General features: G+C 40.7%; 1 protein-coding gene across 5 annotated transcripts in view; it reads left to right on the top strand.

Annotated features, from left to right (window-relative positions):
* The window catches only part of LOC110984608 (pleckstrin homology domain-containing family G member 5-like), a 37,863-nt gene that overhangs the window by 10,432 nt on the left and 5,897 nt on the right, over window positions 1–21,534 (top strand). For 4 of the 5 annotated variants that reach the window (XM_022244957.2, XM_022244956.2, XM_022244959.2 and 1 more), the window contains 13 exons: window positions 1,329–1,386; window positions 2,425–2,508; window positions 9,129–9,223; window positions 10,231–10,367; window positions 11,002–11,102; window positions 13,517–13,591; window positions 16,778–16,909; window positions 17,135–17,266; window positions 18,186–18,323; window positions 18,946–18,996; window positions 19,710–19,859; window positions 19,977–20,087; window positions 21,276–21,425. In XM_022244957.2, the coding sequence (XP_022100649.2) occupies window positions 1,329–1,386; window positions 2,425–2,508; window positions 9,129–9,223; window positions 10,231–10,367; window positions 11,002–11,102; window positions 13,517–13,591; window positions 16,778–16,909; window positions 17,135–17,266; window positions 18,186–18,323; window positions 18,946–18,996; window positions 19,710–19,859; window positions 19,977–20,087; window positions 21,276–21,425 (1,414 nt within the window). The remainder of the gene's footprint in view (window positions 1–1,328; window positions 1,387–2,424; window positions 2,509–9,128; window positions 9,224–10,230; window positions 10,368–11,001; window positions 11,103–13,516; window positions 13,592–16,777; window positions 16,910–17,134; window positions 17,267–18,185; window positions 18,324–18,945; window positions 18,997–19,709; window positions 19,860–19,976; window positions 20,088–21,275; window positions 21,426–21,534) is intronic. The other variant, XM_022244960.2, reaches the window with a different exon arrangement.

Genomic DNA, 21,534 nt, shown 5'->3' with positions numbered 1-21,534 from the left:
AGTGCTAGTGCTGTTCGCTGACATTTATCAAAACACTTTGACGTCTGTTTTTGAGTTCAGTTTCCTTTTTCCAGGATCATAGAATACTGCAGTGAGCCATTCTGATGAACTTTATATGTAACAGTGTCCAGTAAACCAATCGCTTCTTTTTCTGCTGTACTCCACATGTAAATGCACATTTACAGTGTGAGTTTGCAAATAAAATGGCAACCATTTATATCCTACTGGTACATATATGTACCAATACTGGGAACATGTCGATCGGAGTAGAATGACTTTAGTTCCATTTCTTTTTTTCCAAGTGCGGTAATACACCAGTCTGGAAATTGAAACTACCGTAAGCTGTCTTCAAACCTTGTTGCTCTGTCTATGTGCATGTGATATGGTTGAGGCGTGGGAATTGTTTTCACTTTCCATTTCCATTCCAGTTAAAGGTCAACAACTCTTTGCTCATCTGCACTGCATTTATAAAGTGAATGCCCCTCACAGAAGTTTGTGAAGTACATGTTTGTTACAGTACTCGTGTAACTTCAGGCCAAGGGTTGGAATTTACATGTACATGTAATTTGAAAAATGTTTAGAAAACCTTCCCATACCGTAAAAATGTTTCAAAGTGCAAACGTCCCATCCTTCGCGCGGTGTCATTGAAAACTTGAAACACAACAAATTGTATACAGTGTACATGATTGACACAATGTTCCAGTGATGAATTCATGGTATTCCTTTGATATGACTGAGCAGTCAGGTAACCCAACAATCAGATTACAGTTTACAGGCATCGTTTACCGGGTACATGTCCGATAAAAACGACCGGCAGATTGTGTCAATCAAAACGGCAAACCTGTAAAAGGGGCGGTTCCATTGAAATGTTTGGGAAAATCTGTCAACGGATTTGTAACTTTTTTTGTTTAAATGTGTAAACCTCAGTCCCACCTTCAGTACAGGCCCCTCAAAGTCTTGCACTTAACTTTCCACAGTATCTTAATAATGGCGTCTATGTACATGTATGTACATGTACATTCTGTGCGCATGAGTGAAGGGCACAGCAATGTGGAGTGGTTTTTGATCAAATTCTATCCTGTGAAGATTTCAAGAAATCCACTCATCCCGGTGCCCTGTGAAGGCAGTTGGGAGAAACAGAAACAAACTCACTGCCTTCATTGCCACTCAGAAAAGACGACCATTGTTGCTCAGGAAAATTTGAAAGTTTCAAATGACTCTCTGAATTCGTGTTTTAAAATATCTTGATTTTCTTCTAAAAGAAGAAGACTGTAGCATTGTGGGTAAACTGACATCAGGGGCTTTTAATTGTCTGTTTTCTTTTTCAGAGACAGTGGTAGGAAAACCTTAACTCGCAAGTCTGCAATCAGACGAACGCACACTCTCGTGAGTATGATGTCCGTGTATCTGAAAGTACATGTATTCTTCCATGTTCCATTCAACCAACTTTGGATAGGCCCGTGTGTCATGACCAAAGCTTGAACAGTTTTTCCCCTCTGTATTTGAGGTCAAAAGAGGCATGGCTGACAGGGAGGGAATATCAAACAAAACACTATTAAGGAGGGGGGGTATTAAGTTACCATCATTGTTGGAACCAGGTCATTTTGCAACATGTCAAATCAATTCCAGTCGTGAGCCATTTTCTACAAGTCAAGTTTTCCCCAGTCAAAGTGATGATTTCACCAAGCTACAAAGTTATTAAGGCACGAGGCTTTTTTTTTTCAAGTGAGGTCAAGTCAAAGGTCAGTTTTCCTCAAGGCAAGTCGAGTCCCAAGGAGGGAAAAAAAAGTCATTTTAGAGATCCAGTTCAGGAACACAAGTTACCGTTGTTGAAGACACTTTTTTCTCACTGGGCATGAATTATTCTGCCATTGGTTTTGCACATCTTCAGTCTTGTTCTACTTCTGAATCCACATGCAGGCCATAACCGGAGTAAAACCAAAGTTTTTGTTTGCTTCTCAAATCCTTTCCAATACCAGTATAAAAGACAGAAAAAGGAAAATTAAATGGAAGACAAGATTTGACATCCCTGCCCACATTCATGAACTTGCAATGCCTGGGTAATTATCTTGTGCCTGTTCAACTTTCTACTTGTATACATTGAAAATGTAAACATTATGCAGCCTTTTGTCATCGGTCCAAATTCTCTTCTTATCTCAGTACATGCTGGTGCTGGGTTATTCGGCTAACAAAATAAGCAGCTGCAGTTATCTGCATCCTGAAAAATGTGTCTATCGCTAAAAACCAATCGGGGCAACAGCCTCCTCTACATTCTTCATGAGATGAAGACGGAAGATGTAACTCGGAGATGTGGCACCTTAGTAAAATGAGCAACTTGACAATAATTGATGCTCCTCGTGGAGACACAACCATAATATGAAATCACTCTGTAAATTACATGTATCTCTGTCCTTCGGTTTCCAGACGCCTACCTCCTCACCGAAAGTCAAGGATCGGAGGAATCGTTCCATCTCGTCAACGGAATCACCCTTGGCAGAACTACAAAAGGTTGGTATCACGTTAAGGAATATTGGATTACTGTCATTGCTTTTTCTCGCAGTCATGCCTTCTGTGATAGAAAAGTTGTGTAATCTGTTTAAACAGTGTTGAAGGAATGATAAAGGCATTGTTGCTGAAGCAGAAAGACTGGATTCTATTTCCCTCTCAACAAGGGAGGTTGTGTGATGTTTATTTTCCCCACAGAACAGAATTCTTTAGGTTGAGGAAGGAATTGGTCAGGTTGAACTTTCAATGTGCATACATACTGTACATGAACATGCAGTTGTACAGTATTACATATAAGTGCATTAGGGTCATTCTATAAATTTAGGGTCTAAAAGTGTGACATTTATGTGTCCCAGCCATGACCTGTGAAATAGGAAATTGAAGTACTATTGAAATTGACGTCAAAATACTTTTATTTGTTTAGCAGGTAAGTAGCATTATGTTACTTTTCACTCGTGGAAAATTGATGAATGAGTGTACCGAATCATATGACAGCCGGGACACGATTTACGGGTAGCTGTTCTGGCTTTCTCATTGTTTGCGAGTACTGGGTTTTTTTTAACATCATGGGTCCAGACAATACAATGTACATGTATATTGTGTCTAACCATACATGTACATGCCATAAAGCAAAGAACAGGTTCATTGTGCGTGTTTATGTTCATGTTCATGCACACTGTAGGCCTTTGTGTAGACCTGTATGGGTGCATGTACCGGTGTGTCATGAAAGCTTGGTTAAAAATAGTGGCCCAGTGATGTCATTGTTTTAGGACTGTCCTCAGGTAAACACAAGATCAACTTTCAAGTGCTGTCGTTAGTGAGATTCAGAAAGAAGAACGTATTTCGGGTGACTTGCAAATTTCGTATTTGTTCCCCCCTCTGTGATTCACTTCTGCCCATTCATTCTTGCCACCATGGAGGCCAACGGTGTCCGTTGTGTTTACCGAAACATATCTGGATGTAAACCACCCAAGCTGAGTTTGTCTTACATGTACCTGTACATCTGTGTCAGCGTAGTCGGTGTTTAGAACGATCTGTCTTGTGTACTGTTAGTCATTTTAGAGGAATTTTCCTCCAGTTTTTGCCGTCAGTTAAATGGTAAGGTTTGATGTCTTAATCCCATGCAAATATATATATACGTGTAGGCACAATACTTCACCTGGGTACACACTTTCCATTTTTGTACATCATCTACTCTTAAAAATAAATTTAGTGCCAATAAAACTGTAAATTGTGTAGGCATTTTCCCTTCGATATGATGTGCCATTTCACAATTTGAAAGGAGAATGTATTGAGAATGTTTGAGCTTATGTAATGCATGCACTGCCTCCCACCGGTAGTCTTTGTTCCAGCCTTCATATTGCCCATCCCCAGTGTTTCTAGGGCTATGCTTGCACTGTTACCAGTGAATGGGGCTGGTTTGAACTCTATCTGAAAGTGAAACATGTAATGTTTGTGGCGCCAAGGTAAATATTTGTGCTGGAAATATACAAAAGTTCCAAGATCTATTTACGGATCAGCATACCGGTATTTCAGCAAAACTCATCTGTGATATCTGGTTTGAGTTCAGATTTACTTTTATACTTCTTATAAACTGGTTTTTGTACCCAGCGGAACTGTAAACTTCCCTCTAGTTGATTCTCCAAATCTTTAGGTTTTATTTTTCATGGATTACCAAGATAACTGAAAAACATGTAAATTTCTTCTCTTATAAGCCTTGAGTTGTGTTGCATAGTATTGTATTTTATATGAAAAAAAGGAGACTGCATATTTTACCAAGGCCGTTAGTGCAGGTGTAGCTCATAGAACAGAGTTTGACACTTGGGTCAGCACCAAAGACAAATGTTGTGTTTACTGAAGAGGCAAACAGCCAAAGTTTCGTTGCGGAAGACATCCCTGGGTTTGGCAGATCAGCTGATCAGGATGTATCGCCGTCTCAACATATTGGGCAGCCAGGGAGTGTGTTTTTTTCTCTGGGTCATATTTCCATGAGGCATTGTGAAATGCACTGGTGGAATTTTTTCAGAAAGTCCAGGTTGTGATTTTGAAAGGAGACAGGAAATAAAAGAGATTTGTTCTTGAGCCTTCAGATCATCGACTTGAGAAGTGGCTGTAACAGTTTCTGTTCAAGAAGAGTTACGCAGGCACATGACCAACTCCTCTTGGTGTGGTACCCTCCCCCCTGGTATGAATGAACAGTAAATTTCAACTTCCAACTCCACCTTATTTCTGTGAAATGTCTACATACACAGCCACTCCCATAATGAACCTTTTTTCCCACGCCTGCTTGCATCAGTGAGGTTTTTCCCGCCTTGGGTATTTTCAGAAAGCCTACCAAAATGCCTGTGGTAGTGGAAATCATTGTAAATCGTAGCCCAAATAGTCGGCAGATTTCTGGAAAGGAATTTCTGCTAAGTGGGACATCAGATTTGATCAAGCAGAGAGCCATGTTTCCTTTTGTAGCTTTCTGGTTGCGTCCGTATTTCCATGTACAAAAGCCAAGCACTACAAATTCATTAAAAAAAAAAGCAAGCTAATTTATACCATTGGATCGGAACACATAAATCATACAGTCCTTCATCTAATTTCCAACAGCAGCAAAAGAAATGGCGGGCTTATCCTTGAGCCTCGAGAGAAATGCAAAAATATATTCCTCAGTACAAAAACTGGCTTAGACTCTGTCAATAGGCTATTGTGTCGGGGTTCATTTGCATAATGTCCAGGCACCAGGGTCCCAGTACTTTGTGCATGAAACCCAACACTTTCTTTTTTCATAACAAAGGGAAAGACATCTTCAGCGGAACAAGATTGGGTGGTTTCATTTTAGCGCCCGCCGATAATTTTGTAGTCTCATTTTAGTGCCGCCAATATAATTGCTGCATGGATTGTGATGTACGACCTCCATCTTTTGACCAGGCCCGGAGTGTGGAAAGATATGATGAACACTTTGTTGTCACATGACACCTTTATTGTCACATGACAGTCTGGGAAGAACCGGCTGAGTACCCACAAAAGGGTCGTCCTTGAAAAGTTCATTGGAATATCTGGCGGTAAGGTGTTAGCAATGCACAATGCTATTGGACATGTCTTTTGTACCTCTAGACCATAGATACTTTGTGATAGAAGTATTGTTATCGTGAGACTGGAGTTTATAGTGCCTGGTGTATGGCTCAACTAAAGCACTTTTAATATCCAAACATCAGTCTTTTAAAGAAAAGACTAACTTTAGAATAAAGCCCCCAAATTTGTAAGACTAGTTACATGATATTGGGGAGGTGACAAGACAAAAATTTGATCCAAAGCAAGACATGTTTAAAGGGCCCGTGAAATTTTTTTAAAATTAGTTTGAATGGAAGATACCGGTAATACGTTTAAAAAAGATTTCCTCTCAGTAAAAGTTATCGCTATTTTCTATGCCGCGCCTTGAAGGAAGTTGTATGCCCTCCTCTGGGTTCAAATGGAAACGTGATGCTTGAGAAACAATGAAGATGGGGCTTTTTAAAAAAAAAAACTGCTTTAAAAAGCCTTTTGAAGTATTTTATAAGGTAAATTTTCGGACATTGTCTTCATGTGTACATGAGTGTATGTGTAGGTGTAATCAGTCAGAATCATGTACAGAATAAGTCATTTGCCAGTTAAATTTGAATAAATCTGGCACACTGAGTTATCGGACTGCACATAAACATAATGATTTGAATTCCCCAGACTAAAGACACTGTTGCTATACCTCTTGATTCGGGGCAAGCTTTTGCATAGTGACCACCTTCTCTGGAATGGACTGGTTCTTTTGTGCCCTTCTTTTCCATTGAGAACAGTGTATTGGTGCAAGGCGTCTCTTATGTAACTAAGCAAAAGCTTGCCCCAAATCATGAGGTACTGTATAGCAACTGTGGTTTTAGTAAGGAGAATTCAAGTTGTTACAATCCATGTTCACATGAATTTAAAAAACTTGGGTCAAACTTAATTCGCAAAAGGCTTATTGGCAGCTGCCGTACATGTATGTACACGTACATGTACAGTGTACATGCACATTCAAAGTAGCATGATTGGGAAGGGGATGAAGAGGGGGACTTGTAGCCCCCCTGGTGAAAGATGACCTTTGAACTTCTTGAAAGGAAGGGTTTGAATATGACTCCTTATACCATGAGAGACTTATGGCCATCCGACCTGCACGGCTATTCATGTTTTATGATTGAAAATTGGTGATAAGTCAATGTTTTTTGCCCTATAGTGGAATGTTCTCTTTATGAATTCCTCTCCACTTTTTCCCGAGAAATTCAGAGTTTCATCAGACACTATTTCCAAATGAAATAGAATTCTGAAAATAGAGGTTTTTTTTACTGATATAGACCTGTAGCGCACATTGAGTCCGAGAAATTAAATTGCTGTTGATGGAAATATGAACAGCAAACTGTCGGGGAAGTGAAGGTCTTTAGTTGGATTGGTCTCAAATTTCTTGTTCTGGCCGTTGCAGGTAACTTTGCATGTGTTTGTGAATGTTAGAAGCATTACTTTGAAAGAAGACACAGGAAAGTGGGTTACCTGTCCCTACCTTGTGAACTTCTGGTTGACCTGTCCATGTAAGGGAAAGAACCACCGGCATCTTCCAAGAAATTTCACTTTAATAGGTCACTGAACTTGTCACTACCATTGGTCGGTCAGGTGTTTCCTTTTGGCTAGGGGCTGTGACTTTGTTCAGGGGTGTGGCTTTGGTCGGGGGTGTGGCTTTGGTCAGGGGTTTGGCTTTGGCTGAAAACCTAACCATAAAACCAATATGTAAAGAGAGCAGGTGCTTTGATTAAAGTGTCCGAAATTTTATTGCACTGGATTCACCAATCTTCTGAAGTAGAGATTGCTGCTGATGAGAGCTTTGCACCCCCAAAAGTGGTAACCCTCAAAAATAAACCTTTGTAATGCCCATGCCTACACACAGTAAATAGGCCTACTTGTAGACGTGCCTTTATTTACTTACATGTACTTTGTCTTAACCATTTTGTGTGGGCTGCCAGTGTTTACAGAAAGTTAATCCATGGTTGCCAACAGCCCAAAGAGCAGTCACTGCACTGTATACAGTGGTTGCACTTGGTCTGTCTGTTAAGCATTTTAATTGCCACCTGAATATGTTTTTACACTTTGTGAATGCTTATTTTGCTTTTGTAGTGGGGACCAGCCCTAGTTTGACATTAGAAAGTTGGTAATAACATCCAGCTGTGACGTACATGTGTACACATGTAGAAGGATACATGTACATGTACCAGGGTTAGGTCTGTTTTGTACAGGTGTACGAGGATTTGGAAATACTGTGAATGCTTGGTTCGTTCAGATAGGAATGAAATTGGAAGACAACATGGTTTGGTTGTCCGAGAAATAGGAAATGCCAGGAGAGGTTATGGACTTTTTGACAAATGGACGTTTGGATTGACAGCTGGTGAGATTTCCATTATGATCTTGCACTAGTTTTTTTTTTCTTCTTTTAATTGAGGCAGGATACTTAGTAAGATACCAATTCATTGGGCACGGAAGGAAATATAGCCGGAAGTATTGGCATGCGTAGGGACCTGCGTGAGCCGGGGATGTGCCTCAGTTTGACCTCGTCGAGTTACACAAAGCCCCCCCCCCTGGGGTTTGTGACTGATGCTGCACCCAATTATCATGACAATGACTCCCTAAGAATGGTAGCCATAATCCAACCTGAAGGAAGATGATATGCATGTGTGTGGTGTAGCAGGTTTCTATTTTGTTAGATAGTAACTCTGTGTGGCCGAGACCAGGAAATGACTGCGACCAGTTGCGGATGGGGTTGTATACGGTTGCCCTTCAACTCTACTTCAGACAGCCGGCTCTGCGACGGACTTGTGTGATCTTGGTGCATTGACGAAATATTTGTCAAACAATGAACTTGTTCCCCCCGGTTCTGAATGCCCTGAGAGAGAAGAAATCAGCCCAATTTGACAGATCCTGTTCAGATAATTCGGTTTGGGGATATTTCCTGTAACGGCCTACAGACGCACATGTACATGTATGTATAGCAGTTGATTTCTACAACCAACAACCTCTGCAGAATCTGCTTATGTGAGTACAGCATCTAGCCTGATTTGTCTACAGGTGCATTATGCACATGTACTTGTGATATTATTTGTGTGAAAAACAATGACACACCTGTTAGCATACATGTACATGTATTCCATCCATTGAGGTTTAACTGATATACTCTGGCCTTCCTTGTACTAGTCATCGCTGTTTGTTTTAGATTTTAGTCCTGTGTTATAAGGAAGTGGTGTGCAGTGCGCATCATACGTGTACATGTACAATCTTTTTACTTCCCGGTAAACATGCACATGTACCGGTACATGTCTTATGCCATAGATCAGTGTGTCTACATGTACTGTACATGTACATTCAAAGGGTTTACACAGTACAGTACTTCAAATATTTGAACAAAAATATTTCGTGCAGTTTTTGTGTAGAGTTTGACACATCACTGGTATTCTGGATGGAGTTCAAAAGACCTGTGATAAAAGGGTTCTGCATCGTTGTTTGAAGTTGTTTTTACCTTTTTCTGTTGTTTAAAAAAAAAAATGAATTTGTTTGGGAATGATTCGTTTTTGATGATTCACTTGTAGAGGGCGGCAGAGAAGGAGTTCCTCACCCTGATCTTTGATCTCCGGTTCTACACACAGACACATGAAGTTGAGACAGTCAAAGACCTGACACTAAGGTAAAAGTTGTGAAACAAAAGACCCTGAAATTCCATCACGTGCCGTTGATAGTCCAACAAAATAGATTTAGTGTAATCCTTTTAGTGTAAAATATGGAGGCTAGAGATGCAAACAAGAGACGATAGATTCCACCGTGTGCCCTTAGTCCTCCAATGAGAAAAACACTCATTAATATTTAAGACATTGAGGAACTTTTGTAATTGTCACTTCCTTGACATGTTTATTGTACCATTACTAGATGAGCCTGCAGCTTATGAATATTTTTTGTGGGGAGGGGGGAAGAATCCTTCCTTAGTTTAATACTGCTTCAATTAATCAAACAGCCAATTTTTATTTGTTTTTTGTGCAGTGTGATTTTCACGTTTCATGTTGAACAATAATAATGAAGCAAGCAGTCTGTCATGAGACCTCAAAAGGAAGTGTTTTTGCTGAAATGTCTTTACAATATAGGTCGGCCATGTGCACCCTTTGACGTTTAAAGCGGTCCTGTCTCTGTGTTCGTATAATCTTTGGGGCAGAAGTTTTTTTCCTGGAATATTTGAGATTTTGGAGGTTGAAGAAATGTTCAGGCTGTTCTCTTGTGCCTTGAGATTATTATTTTCCATGAGTGCTGTTTGATTTATCAGGTAAACCAACACATTTAATCACAACACAGTCAAGTTACTTGATGACTACTTGCAGGTCTGTTAATTCAGAACTCGAAAATGTGCAGTAAACCTAGTACTGTCAGAAGTCAGATTTACATTGAAGTGAAGATTGAGACATTCAGCCAGATGGATTTCACTCAACAGTTTTAAATGCTGTCAAGAAATGTTTTACATAACTATTTTCCCACACCAGGTTTGAATTTGTTACATTGAAAATATTGGAATTTTTCCCCTGGAGATTTCGGGAAAAGCCTTTGCTTTTGCAGTGATTTTTTCCCTTTTTTCTTCTTCTTGTTCTACCCAAATTCATAGACTTTGTACACAGTTTCTAATCACCAGTGTTATTGTCCTTCTGACAGGGACGCCATTAAGCCAATTCTTGCAACGGCCGACATTGACATCCGAACCATCGACATCTTCATTGAATCATCCACATCCCCAACCCCGCTAGAATTTACGGTCAAACCCTTAGGTGGCAGGCACCTTTATGTCAGAGGTAAGAATTTACATCTGAACCTTGACCCTTGTCCTTTGACCCTCAGATTTTTTGAGGAGGATGTAGATTAATAGCCAGTTGACCGACCATACGCTAGTGTCAGTAGTCAATGCATATGCTGTAATTTTTTTACATAAGGTATGTCAAGTGGGATTTAGTTGTTTTATAAGTAGTTTTGGGATGTTTTGTTTTGTCTTTAAAACCGTGTTTTAAAACCTGCATGTGCAGTGCCCTATAACCTATGGCAAACGTTGTAGTCCTCAAATTTCTTTGAATGACAGTAAGTATGCACTAGAAGTGGCATCTTTTTAGGAAAGCTGTGGTACATACACATGTATATACTGGTATACCAGATTTTCTAACATTCCAGATTTAGCATGTTGCTGTTACAACAAAGAAACAGGTTGAAACTGTTAGTTTTAGTTCCCGTAGCTTCTAGTGAACAGTTACCTGTGTGATGACTGAAGCAGTCGTGACTGTTACATGTAGAGGGGTTGGCTTGATAATATTCTCTGCATCAAGTTACATGTACTTTTAAGGCAGGGAACAGGATGGACGCTGCCATCAGCATTGCATGGATTATACAGCATGAAAACTCCATTTGTTTTATGACAATCTGATTTGTTTGCTTCAGCTAAAGCAGGCAGACACTCTAAAGCTTTGATCAGTCCAAGCTTTGACCAGAAGACAATGGAGGAAGGAGAAAATGGAGACGTGGGGGAGCCGTTTCTTGGGGTAGGTGAAAATGTTCTCACCAATTGAAGGTTTTTTTTTTTCACATTATCAATTTCTGGTTCTATGGTATGTTTTGCCTGATAATTTAATTTTCCAGAGCAAAAGTGATGCACCTGTGGTGCATTACATGTAAGTAGCATCTGGAACATGGAACAGTTGTTGCCCAGGAAAGTTCTAGAACTTTCTGCCTGGCTTCTTAAAGCACTAACTTTTAATAATCTTGCTTTTCTGTAAGGCACCAAGGTGTTGTTAATTTCAGGTTCTGAAACTACACATTTTATTGACCTATATATGACCCTCATGTCATGTTAGTGACCCTGAATAATTTTTGACCTTTGACCTGCAAATCACTTTTTCTCTCATTCACCGTACATGCATAGCAGTTCTTTTCATGGGAATACTTGGTTACCAGGTTGGTACCTCAGTGTTGAACACCTGCACGTGTGCATGTCAAAACAATACGACCTGTTCCTCAGAATTTTGCATTTACAATGTACGACGTACGTTCCTGTTATCTTTGCCTGAACCGATGGCTGCAGCATTTCATCTGTTCTTAGGAGTAACATCTCAACCACAGATTCTGTTGTTGACTTGGTTAAGCGTATGCCATATGATACTCTACACAGAAATAGAATTTGGAATGCATTAGATCCCTGGAAACTTAGCCATTGCTGAGCAATATTCACAGCAACTGAAGCGCAGTGTACATGTATATATGTACTTCCGAGTTTTGTTCATTTTGTTCATGTTTCTGAAGGTTAGGTTACAAACAGATCAGATTAACCAGAGCAAAAGATTTTGTTACGGGGGAGTCCGTAGAAGTGGAAGAGAAGTTTCTGTTTTGCGTTCAATTAAAAAAAAAATACATATGCGCTAAGCTGCACAGAATCGTTGGTTGAGGTGTTCTAGTTAATTACTGATTGGTTGCGATAACACACTGGTATTCTTCCTCTGGTTCACCTTGGGAGAAATGGAATTTTCCCTGAATCACAGTCGGAGGCTAGTTTTACATGTACTAGGACTTGACATGTACAATGTACTGGTCTTGAAGCAGCCAATATTTGTGTTCTACATCCTTTGTCTGAACTAGTGATAAGTATTTTCCCCCTCGTAAGAGTGAGTAGACTCGTTTAGCATTGTCTTGTTTCCGTTAGTGTATCCTTCGCATTAGTAGCTTGGAAGACAGAGAACGTTGTCAGTTGACTGGTATGAACTCTGTTGGCATCAGGAAAACCTGTGGAGATTGAATTTCATAGCTGTTCTTTCAAGAGTCAATGTATGCGAGCACAGTGCATGTGCTAACTGGCTTGAGTTAGACGCACTTTAGAGATGTACACTGCCAGTTTTCGTTTGAATGTGCATACTCCTGTGGCCATTTTGTGTAGGTGTGAGACACACTGCAGCTGTTATTTCACTTGTCTGCTGGGTCTTTTATTTTGTCCTTTTGGGGTGGGTATGTACGATGTATTTGTGCATCTCACACTTACATGTAGGTCTGTGACTGGGATTTCCAACTCCATACATAATTTTGGAGCTTATAAAGCTTTATCTTTGGTATGAATATTGTAATCATTGAAGTTATTGTCTTTCATTATTTTTATTATTATTGTCTTCATCATGTTACAGTCATCACCACTGTCACCCCGTCTCATCACCACCATCACCATATTGCTCCCTTATCCTCATCAATCATTTCTATCCAAATTTGTACCTATCTTATTGCCCTGATATTTGAGAACGCTAACACCAGAATCGTATGTACCGGTATATGTCCAAGTCCCCCACGTTAAGCAAAATAAAATGTTGGAATCATTTTGTTAAAGCTGTAAGCTAACAGTCATCTTATCCCATCTCCACGACTACACTGACTGAAAAATAAAATGCTGTGTGTGTTGGGAGCATCTGGGGCACTTACTTGGGTATTATGTGTGAAAAGTGACGTTGCCTTTGCTGACATGAAAATCACTAACTGCAAATTCATGTCTAGCTACTGATGTTCAACTGTCAGAGTAAAGATAGATCGCTTGATATCGATGTAGGAAGTAGATCCTGCATACAAGGTTGCATCACCTCTACCCCTACATCCATTTCACCAGCACCACCATGATCACCTGCTCTGTGATCACCGCCATGACCATTTCTGTCACTGTGCCATTGCCAACTTGACAAGAACACCTTTCCCCAACTTCCTTGTTATTGTCACCGTCACCACAATCTGCCTGTCATTGTTTTCCTTTTTGTTGTCATTCTCAGTATGGCACAGGCTGTCATTGTCCACAGTGTCAACATCCTCATTGTCACCATGTAGTTGTTTATCGCGATTGTCATTGTCATTTTGGTGTTGAATTGTTCTGTATTTGTAAAACTCCTTTTGCACCCTTTCTCCAACATTGGTTTCATTTTGGGTCATTCAGACGATTCCGATGCGCAAGGATATGTCCAAATTCTTGGGCGTGGAACAGAAGGAGCTTCAACCACCACCACCAAGAGTATGCTCTCTCTTTCTCTTCTCTGTTTGTCCACTTTTCCGTTCTCTACATTGCATGCCAGCCAGTAGACCATTTCACTCAGTGTTGCTTTGACGATTAAAACCTTCCGTTTCCTCCAAAATCCTCCAGGAGGCAGATTTCTTGAGTATTCAATTTCCCATCAGAACCACAAATATACTGTAGGTAAAATCGCCTGTCATACTGCAAGGCATGAAACAGGCTTGCAGTGTGATGAATCTGTGTGAGCGTAAGATTGTCTTAGCTGCAACATTCCACTGCCAAGCTTTAAAAGATTCTGTAGGATTGAGGGAGGTAGAACTCAGCCACTGTTACATTTACTTTTCATGGAGCTTGATGCCCCTTGAATGTTGAAGTGCGAAGAATGTGTTGCAGGTTTTCTGAACCATGGAGGATTTTACAGGATTCAGGAAGGTTTTAAGTAAAAAATGTCAAAAGATGCAGGGTGCACCATACAGGAAAACATGTAGTACATGCCGATGCCAGGGTATTCATATCAACCAGCCATTTCTGACATGAACTGTCTGTTACAATTGACATTTAAATGGTTATCCAAGGGCCAGTTTCTGTTAAGCCCATAAATTTGCTTTATAATCCAAAGAAACCCTGCTCAGCAAAAAAACAGGTTACAACTAAAATGGCATGTGGTGTATATTGCGTGAGACCAGCTGTGGGCTTATTGTGGTAAAAGTGGGCTGTACGTGTACATGTATTCCTGCCCAAGAGCTCAGTGACTGTGACTCATTTGCCTTGGTTTTATGTCAACCTGTAGCTCTCGTGCAAGACTGGAGATGAAATGGTCTTTTTACCACACTGATCACTGAATTTTGGTTCGTTTGTTTGTTTCTTTTGCTTGATTTGTTTATTTTTTGGAGCTCACATTGTTTTAGAAAGTAAGCGTGGATGTTAGACAATTTCCTGATTTGTGATTCTTTTCTGCAGTGTAAGTCGCTTTTTTTCTCAGCTCCAGCTCAGTTGAAGCTGTATTTTTTTCCCTACTGAAATCAAGCAAATAATGCGTATATAATTTTGTTGTATAAACGTGCATTATTGCAGACTCATACCTGAGCTGCAGGCGAGGGCATAATCAGGGTTCAGTCTCTTGAGGTCTTAAATGTTAAAGACTGGCCAAGCATATTGATTCCATTTCATAAATACCTTTTTTTGAGTCAGAGAGTCAAAAGAAGTCAATATGTATAATAGATTTCCAACGATTTTTTTCTAGAATTTTACTTTCATTTTCCCAAACACCCCTGTCCATTTATTTTATGGTTGTCCAAAAGAATCTCCTTATATGGACTTGGTGCGTGTGTGGTGAGCTGCGTGCACACAGTCTCTTGACCAATCAGAATTGATTGAACTGACTTGTATCCAGGTGCCAGCGCATAATTTGTGCAGTGGGCATTGTAGGAGACTGTCTGAGGTATTTACAATGTATGAATGACCAACACTGCATGCTGCATGTCTATTTGTGAATTTTTGCTGAAAAAAGTGTAGGATTAGTGTAGGATTTCTACTTTGTTTTGTTAATGCCTACATTTTGTGTGCGTTTTGTTTTCAGTCCTAGTTTGCCTGAGAGAATTCTGTTTGCCAGACTCTGCAGTCTTATCTCGTCCAAATATTGGTTCTTTTTATTTATTTTAGTCTCAGTTTTGACATGCAAAATGAAGCTGTGGACTTTAGGCACTGGAGTAGTCATACTGCATTGGGCGGTACACCACCACCCCCCTTCAAGAAAAAAAGTATGAAGGAGAAAAAAAATTAACTGTTTGATGTAGATTGTGAAGCAAACAGATTTGTTGTCGAAATGCAGGGAGATAAAACCCGTAAATTTAGTACGCAAATTCTACACAGAAATTGGAAGAATGTTCAAATTGTGGCATTTCTTTGTCTCATGTTTTCAGTTGAAAAAAAAACTGATACAGTTTAACAATCGAAATTCTTACAGCCATGGGTTGTCTTTTTTATCATTAATTTCAATAAGAGCAATTGTTTATTTGCAGGCTAGACCTGATGCATGTACGTGCATGTAGGCGTATTTTCATTCATCTGTAACAAGAATCACATTGCCATTTGAATATTCTGCTTCTACATGTATGTGGACATGCTGATAAGAACACGTTTAATGATGTATCATATGATATGCATGACAGCAAAATAATTCCAAAATGTTAACCCTAAACTAACTCTCAGAAATGTCAGCTGTACGCCTCAATTGGAAGCATGCGTGGATGTATTTGTGTCCATCTGTCAAGAGAGCCAAATGATTACTGTACTTCTAGGAACATGGCTCCCAGAAATGGCCGAGGATTATCCTTGCAGGTGTTGCGAGAAAAAGGCTTGTTAATTGGTACCCTTGCTGACAGGATGCTTCTGTTACTGGTTCAATGTATGACATGCCAGTCCTTTCTGTAATGAAGCTAGACCCGTACGTCTCTCATGTTTTCTTTTTTGGCAGTATGGGGAGTGGCCTTACTATGCAGCATAAATTCAGGATGCATGACATTTGGGCTGCTGTAGTTTCAAACTCAAAGTTCACGTCATTGCATTACAGAGCAAGAACGAGAGGTCAAGGGTGAGAGGTCACACAGTAGGGGTGTAGCTGAGTTCCAACTTGCTAATTTTTTTTCTCAGTCATGCTCCAGTTCTACCATTATCTATTCATTACAAAAGATGCATTCAGATTTGCTGTAGTAATAGCTTGGCAGAGCCAGTCTCATTATAGCTGCTAAACGGTTTGCAAAAAGTCTAGCAAACTGGCCAATTTTCTCGATGTCATTCATGGATGGGGTTGTGTTTCGGCGGTGCTGTAGCCAGACGTGATGCATGAACAGTGGCAGGGGTGGGGGAGGTCTTAGAAACAGCATCCTATAAGCCAGACTTCTGACATTAACCGTGTTGCTCACATAACAGCAAAACATGCATACATTTTCACCGGACTGTGCACAAATATACAGTCTTTGTGAGGGTGCCATGTGCCTAACAGCGAAGTGTTGGCCTGATCTATCTCTATGCCACCACTGAGCGCTCAGTCATGCATGAACACGATAGTGGTTTTGATAAGCCGCTAAACATGAACAGCTTGCTGTGAAATTTCGAGGCTGTTTTTTTCTCACAGTGGTTTACCAGATTCCATTGATTAGGGATTTTGTGTTTTTTGGCTCGTAGCAATCTACCCAGACTTTAGAGAGGAAGAAAGATCTCACCAAACTTTTGGGGATAAATCAACCAGATCCAATCCCTAATTCCAACAAGGGCAATCGTCGGACGTCAGTCGTCAGTGGCCAAGACCCGGCAAAGGTAATTAGCCTTTACACCAGCTTCGAGGAAATTGTGATTGATTCTTAACATTGTTGTGAATTGTCATTATGATCTGGTGACACAGGTTCAAGTTTTTCTTTCTCGCTGTTCCAGCCTTTACACCAGTCACATTTTACGAGCAATACTCAACAAGGCAGGGCACATGTGATGAACGCAATAACGTGAACGGTTTCATTGAATACCTCGCTTTTTCCCTCTGCCTAGGAAAAGGTAGATCCCAAATTCCTCAAGTTACAGCAGACGCTGGATGACTTCATGATCAATGGTCTTCCTGACTTCCCAGCTCTGCTAACTTTCACTACCAAGAGAGAGGATGATGAGGAATGTTTCCAACTTGTGAGTGGCTGGTCATTGAACTCGGTTCTGTTGGTACTTTTTATCATGCAGTTAAAGGGCCCAGCTGTTGATCTTTTCTTTTGGTCCAACTTTATGCAACCTCGTTCCCATGGGTACGATCTTGAAATATCCCACTCTTTGGGAGATTCAAATCGGGTGTGTAGTCAATGTGTTTACACGTGACGCAGACTTATGCATGCACGACGCGCAGGAGAATACCTGGGCACGAGCATGTAGTGTTTGAAATCCTGAATAGCCAGTAAGCGTCAATTTTCTAGGGGCTAGTGAAGGAACGCGCACACAGCCCATGGAGTGGAGGTTGAACTTTATGCTCTTCTCTCATGTATGAAAATGGTCCAACATCCCTTTTGGCATTTATATTGAAAAGGGCACTTTTACAAATACTTAACATTGCCCATGCCTTTCTGGACAACAGAGGGCGTTGTTGAAATGATAACATCTTTTATGAAATTTGTGTTAAAATTGTTGATAATCATCGATCCGTGAAACCAATGCTTTGTTACTGCAAAAGGTGCATGAGATTCCATCAACATTCTGAAGCCAAATCAGACCGATTTAAGCCGATTGATCACAGTTTAGCCTAAAATAGAACTGGCTTGTAGCCAATTTTGTCAAGAATAATATACAAATATTTCTAGAACCATTTAGAATGACCCAGATTTCACTACGAGTTTAATAAGAACTGAGACCAAATAAGCTGTAAAAACCAAGAACTTAATAATACAGAATCACACCAACAGTCTCAAACATGTCCAAAAATGTAGGGGCACTTCCCCATCTTTAACAGTCTTTCACTGAAACAAATCACCCGTGGCAGCCCCAAACCACTCCCCGATTTATGGCCATTCAGTTGAATTGTGAATCTAGCTTTCTGTAACCAGGACATTTGTTCACATAGGAGGAGTCTTGGAGAGCCTTGGGCGATGAGGAGGAAATCAGCCAGCTCACCAAGAAGCAGACAGACCAGCAAGAGGCCATTTGGGAGATCATCAGGACTGAAGTTGGCTACATTAAGAACATTCGCATCATTGTTGACGTAAGTCGGGCAGTCAACTCTGCAATTTTGCACAAGTTGCATTACAAGCAGGGGTGTGAGAATTCAGCTTTTCAGCCGATCTCAGCTTTTTTTTGGTTTAGATGCTGACCCTGAATTTCAGCTTTTTTGTACACCCGGTCTGTACAAAAGTAATGGAACTTTTTACATTTCAGTTTTGCCAGCTGTTTTCAGCTTGAATTTTGCCTCTCACACCCCTGAATAAGTTACAACCTCACAAAAGATGCTGTGCATAAACCCCCAACTTGCTTTCACAGTGTCACTTGAGTAGGCATAAATGGTTTTCTATCTGTACACACACATGTATATGTGCAATGCTGGTAAAGGATCTAATTAAGCAACTTATGACCATGCAAAACATTCACCGATTTCCTCTGAAGGGTTCCTCCTGCCCCCCTCCCAAAACGAGGGAACTTGCCTCATACAGTGCTGGAGGCTGGATATTTCTCAACCTACATTGTAACCTTGTAACGTAGTGAGTTAGCCCACCATCAGTAATTTTGATTTTGATGTCATACAGTGCTGCATGAGTTGGCACAGACTTTCTTCAGAAATCGGAAGACCGAATCTTAATTTCATTTTTATATCTTTTATCTCATTGTAGTTCTATCTGTGCACGCTGATCAACCTTCAAGCATCTGTCATGCTTAATGAGGTAAAGGCCATTAGAATTGCCCAGTGTTGTACTCAAGTCTGTTACAAGTCCCTGCAAGTCCGTCACAAGTCATTCAGTCTTAAGCCAATTCATCTATTGAAATGAGCTGTGATAAAAGCATTCTTTTGTCAGTGGTCACCCTGTTACTTATGACTGGTGAAGGGACGTGTGACTGACCTTGTGAAGAGACTTGTGAATGGCCTTGTGAAAGGACTTGTGACTGACCTTGTGAAGGGACTTGTGACTGGCCTTGTGACTGGCCTTGTGAGATGTCACTCCTAGTCAAGCTCTTCAGCTGTAGTAGCAGTCCAGGGCTGTAGGCCTACTAACTGACCCCCCAGTCTTCTTGTGATTGAATCCCAAAATGTCAAGCTGTCTGTGTTCTTGAACGGGGGTGCAGTGGCATTCTGTGCTTTGAAATGGTGGTCCTTAATTAAACCTTACCCTCTGTGAGCCTTTAAAAATCAGCCAGGAGGGTTTTGAAGGATTTTATGGGATTTAGGAAGGTAGAGCCCAGCCACTATTACTCCAGGCTTGCTATCCCGTGAGAATTTATTTACAGCGTTGTTGGGTTCCTGTGTCATCAATGATTTTGCAGTTTGGGGGAAGTTCTAACCCAAAATACTTAATAGAATCAATGATCAGGTCTTTCAGAAGAAAGTTTTTGTGAGATTTGACTCAACTTGCCAAGTTCTTGTTGATCTTGTTATCAGATCGAGACAGAGAAGATTTTCAGCAACATAACTGCCATTGAGAAGCTCCACACCAGATTCTGGAAGGAGAAGCTCTCCAACGTGGTCAAGAAGGCACGAACGGAGAAAAGGATCCCATCAGCCTTAGACTTGGCCGAGGCTTTTGAAGGGGTAGGAGCGAGATTGATTATCGATAAAAACATTCAAGCATCTTGCAGATGAGATGGAAAAGACTTGTTGCCAAATTCCAAGTATTGGTAAGACTGTTTTGTGGATTGATTTCCTCAGTTTGCAGATCTGTTTGCACCGTACATCAAGTTCTGTACAGATGAGGACGACTGCATGAAGTACTTGAGGGAACGAACAAAAGATAACGAGATGCTGAGGTTCTTTGTTGAGGTGAGAGGGTGGGGCAGATGGGTGTGGCCTGCTAAAGAAATTAGGAGCAGTGGGTGTGGCCTCATCACATTGTTACGGGCAAAGGGTATGGCTTTAGATGGTTGAGGTAGTTTGATCAACATTGTACGAGTAGTGGGCGTGACTTGAGACTGTAGGCGTGGCTGGACTCAATTGTGACCTGTCACTACAAAATAAGCTGGAAGTCAGAATTTTCCAAAATGGAGATATTGATGTTTTGAAATTCAGTAGAAAGGGAGCTTTCCAACGGTCCATGCATGGAACGCTAATATGGTAAAAGTATGAGGTGACAAGGTGACATTGTTGTGGTAGCTTTCTGTCTGTGTTCCCAACATTGTTTCAACATTTCAGAGCAGGCATGAACAGTGCTATTGTCAGAATTGCTTTGAAAATGACATTTTTAAATATATGATCCTGCAAAATATTTGGAATTATATAGGAGATAAATTACTCTTTATAAATATTTATTAAAAACAAAAACCAAATTAACCTCCACTTCAATATGACTTCGAAAGTTTGAACCCTCAAAATTGGGAAGAGCTGGATGCGATTTGACGCTCATTTTGTCGGGACAGGTCACAATTATTCTGAGCTAAGGGTGTGATCTGAGATGGTTGGGTGTGGTCACTTGTAGATCCTAACATCCGTAACCGTATAGTTGCCAGGACCTTGATGTCGCCACCTATTGTCATGTCTGATTGGTGTTTACAATAAGTGGCGACATAAGGGACCTGGTGACTATACAGCCACAGATGTTACTTTTGGTGTCTACAAGTGTTGAAGGGGTCATTGCTGTGTAAGCTTAAAGCCAAGTTTGGCTTTGGTGAACAAACTACTTGATATCCTCTCTTGTTCAGTACATGTAGTTAAAACCCTGATGAGTTGAGGGCAGTGTTGTATTCGAGTCCATCACAAGTCCGTTCGCAAGTCCCATGGCAAAGCTAGTCATAAGTAATGGGTGAACAAAGACGAAAGAATGCTTTTGTCACAGGCCTTTGGAAAAGCTTGTGAATTGGCTTAAGACTGAATGACTTGTGATGGACTTCCAGGGACTTTGATGGACTCGAATACAACACTGATTGATGGCAAGAGTAAGAATTCTTTTAGTGCCTTAATAAATTATAAGTTCAGTAAACAAGTTACTTGAATTGACGCTGTTCTCCTTCGCAGTGGGCCCAGAGGCATCCTAACAGCCGACGTCTCAAGCTACAAGATCTTCTTGTCTATCCCATGCAACGCATCACCAAGTACCCACTCCTCCTGATTGCCGTGGAGAAAAAGACACTTGAGGAGGGTGAGAATGCAGAGGTTGCACTCAGAGTAAGTCCAGTTGAGATCTAGAAGTGAAGTGAGCGCAGTTAACACCTTGAAACAGTGCTCTGGAATACACAAATCCAGTGACCACGGTACAGCCATTGTTGGTCATTTC

Source organism: Acanthaster planci, linkage group LG16, assembly GCF_054643075.1.
Source record: "Acanthaster planci isolate LZ-2023a linkage group LG16, COTS_SCS, whole genome shotgun sequence".
Lineage (NCBI taxonomy): Eukaryota > Metazoa > Echinodermata > Asteroidea > Valvatida > Acanthasteridae > Acanthaster > Acanthaster planci.
The sequence above is the reverse complement of the archived record's forward strand: the minus strand, read 5'-3'. Positions and strand labels throughout refer to the sequence as shown.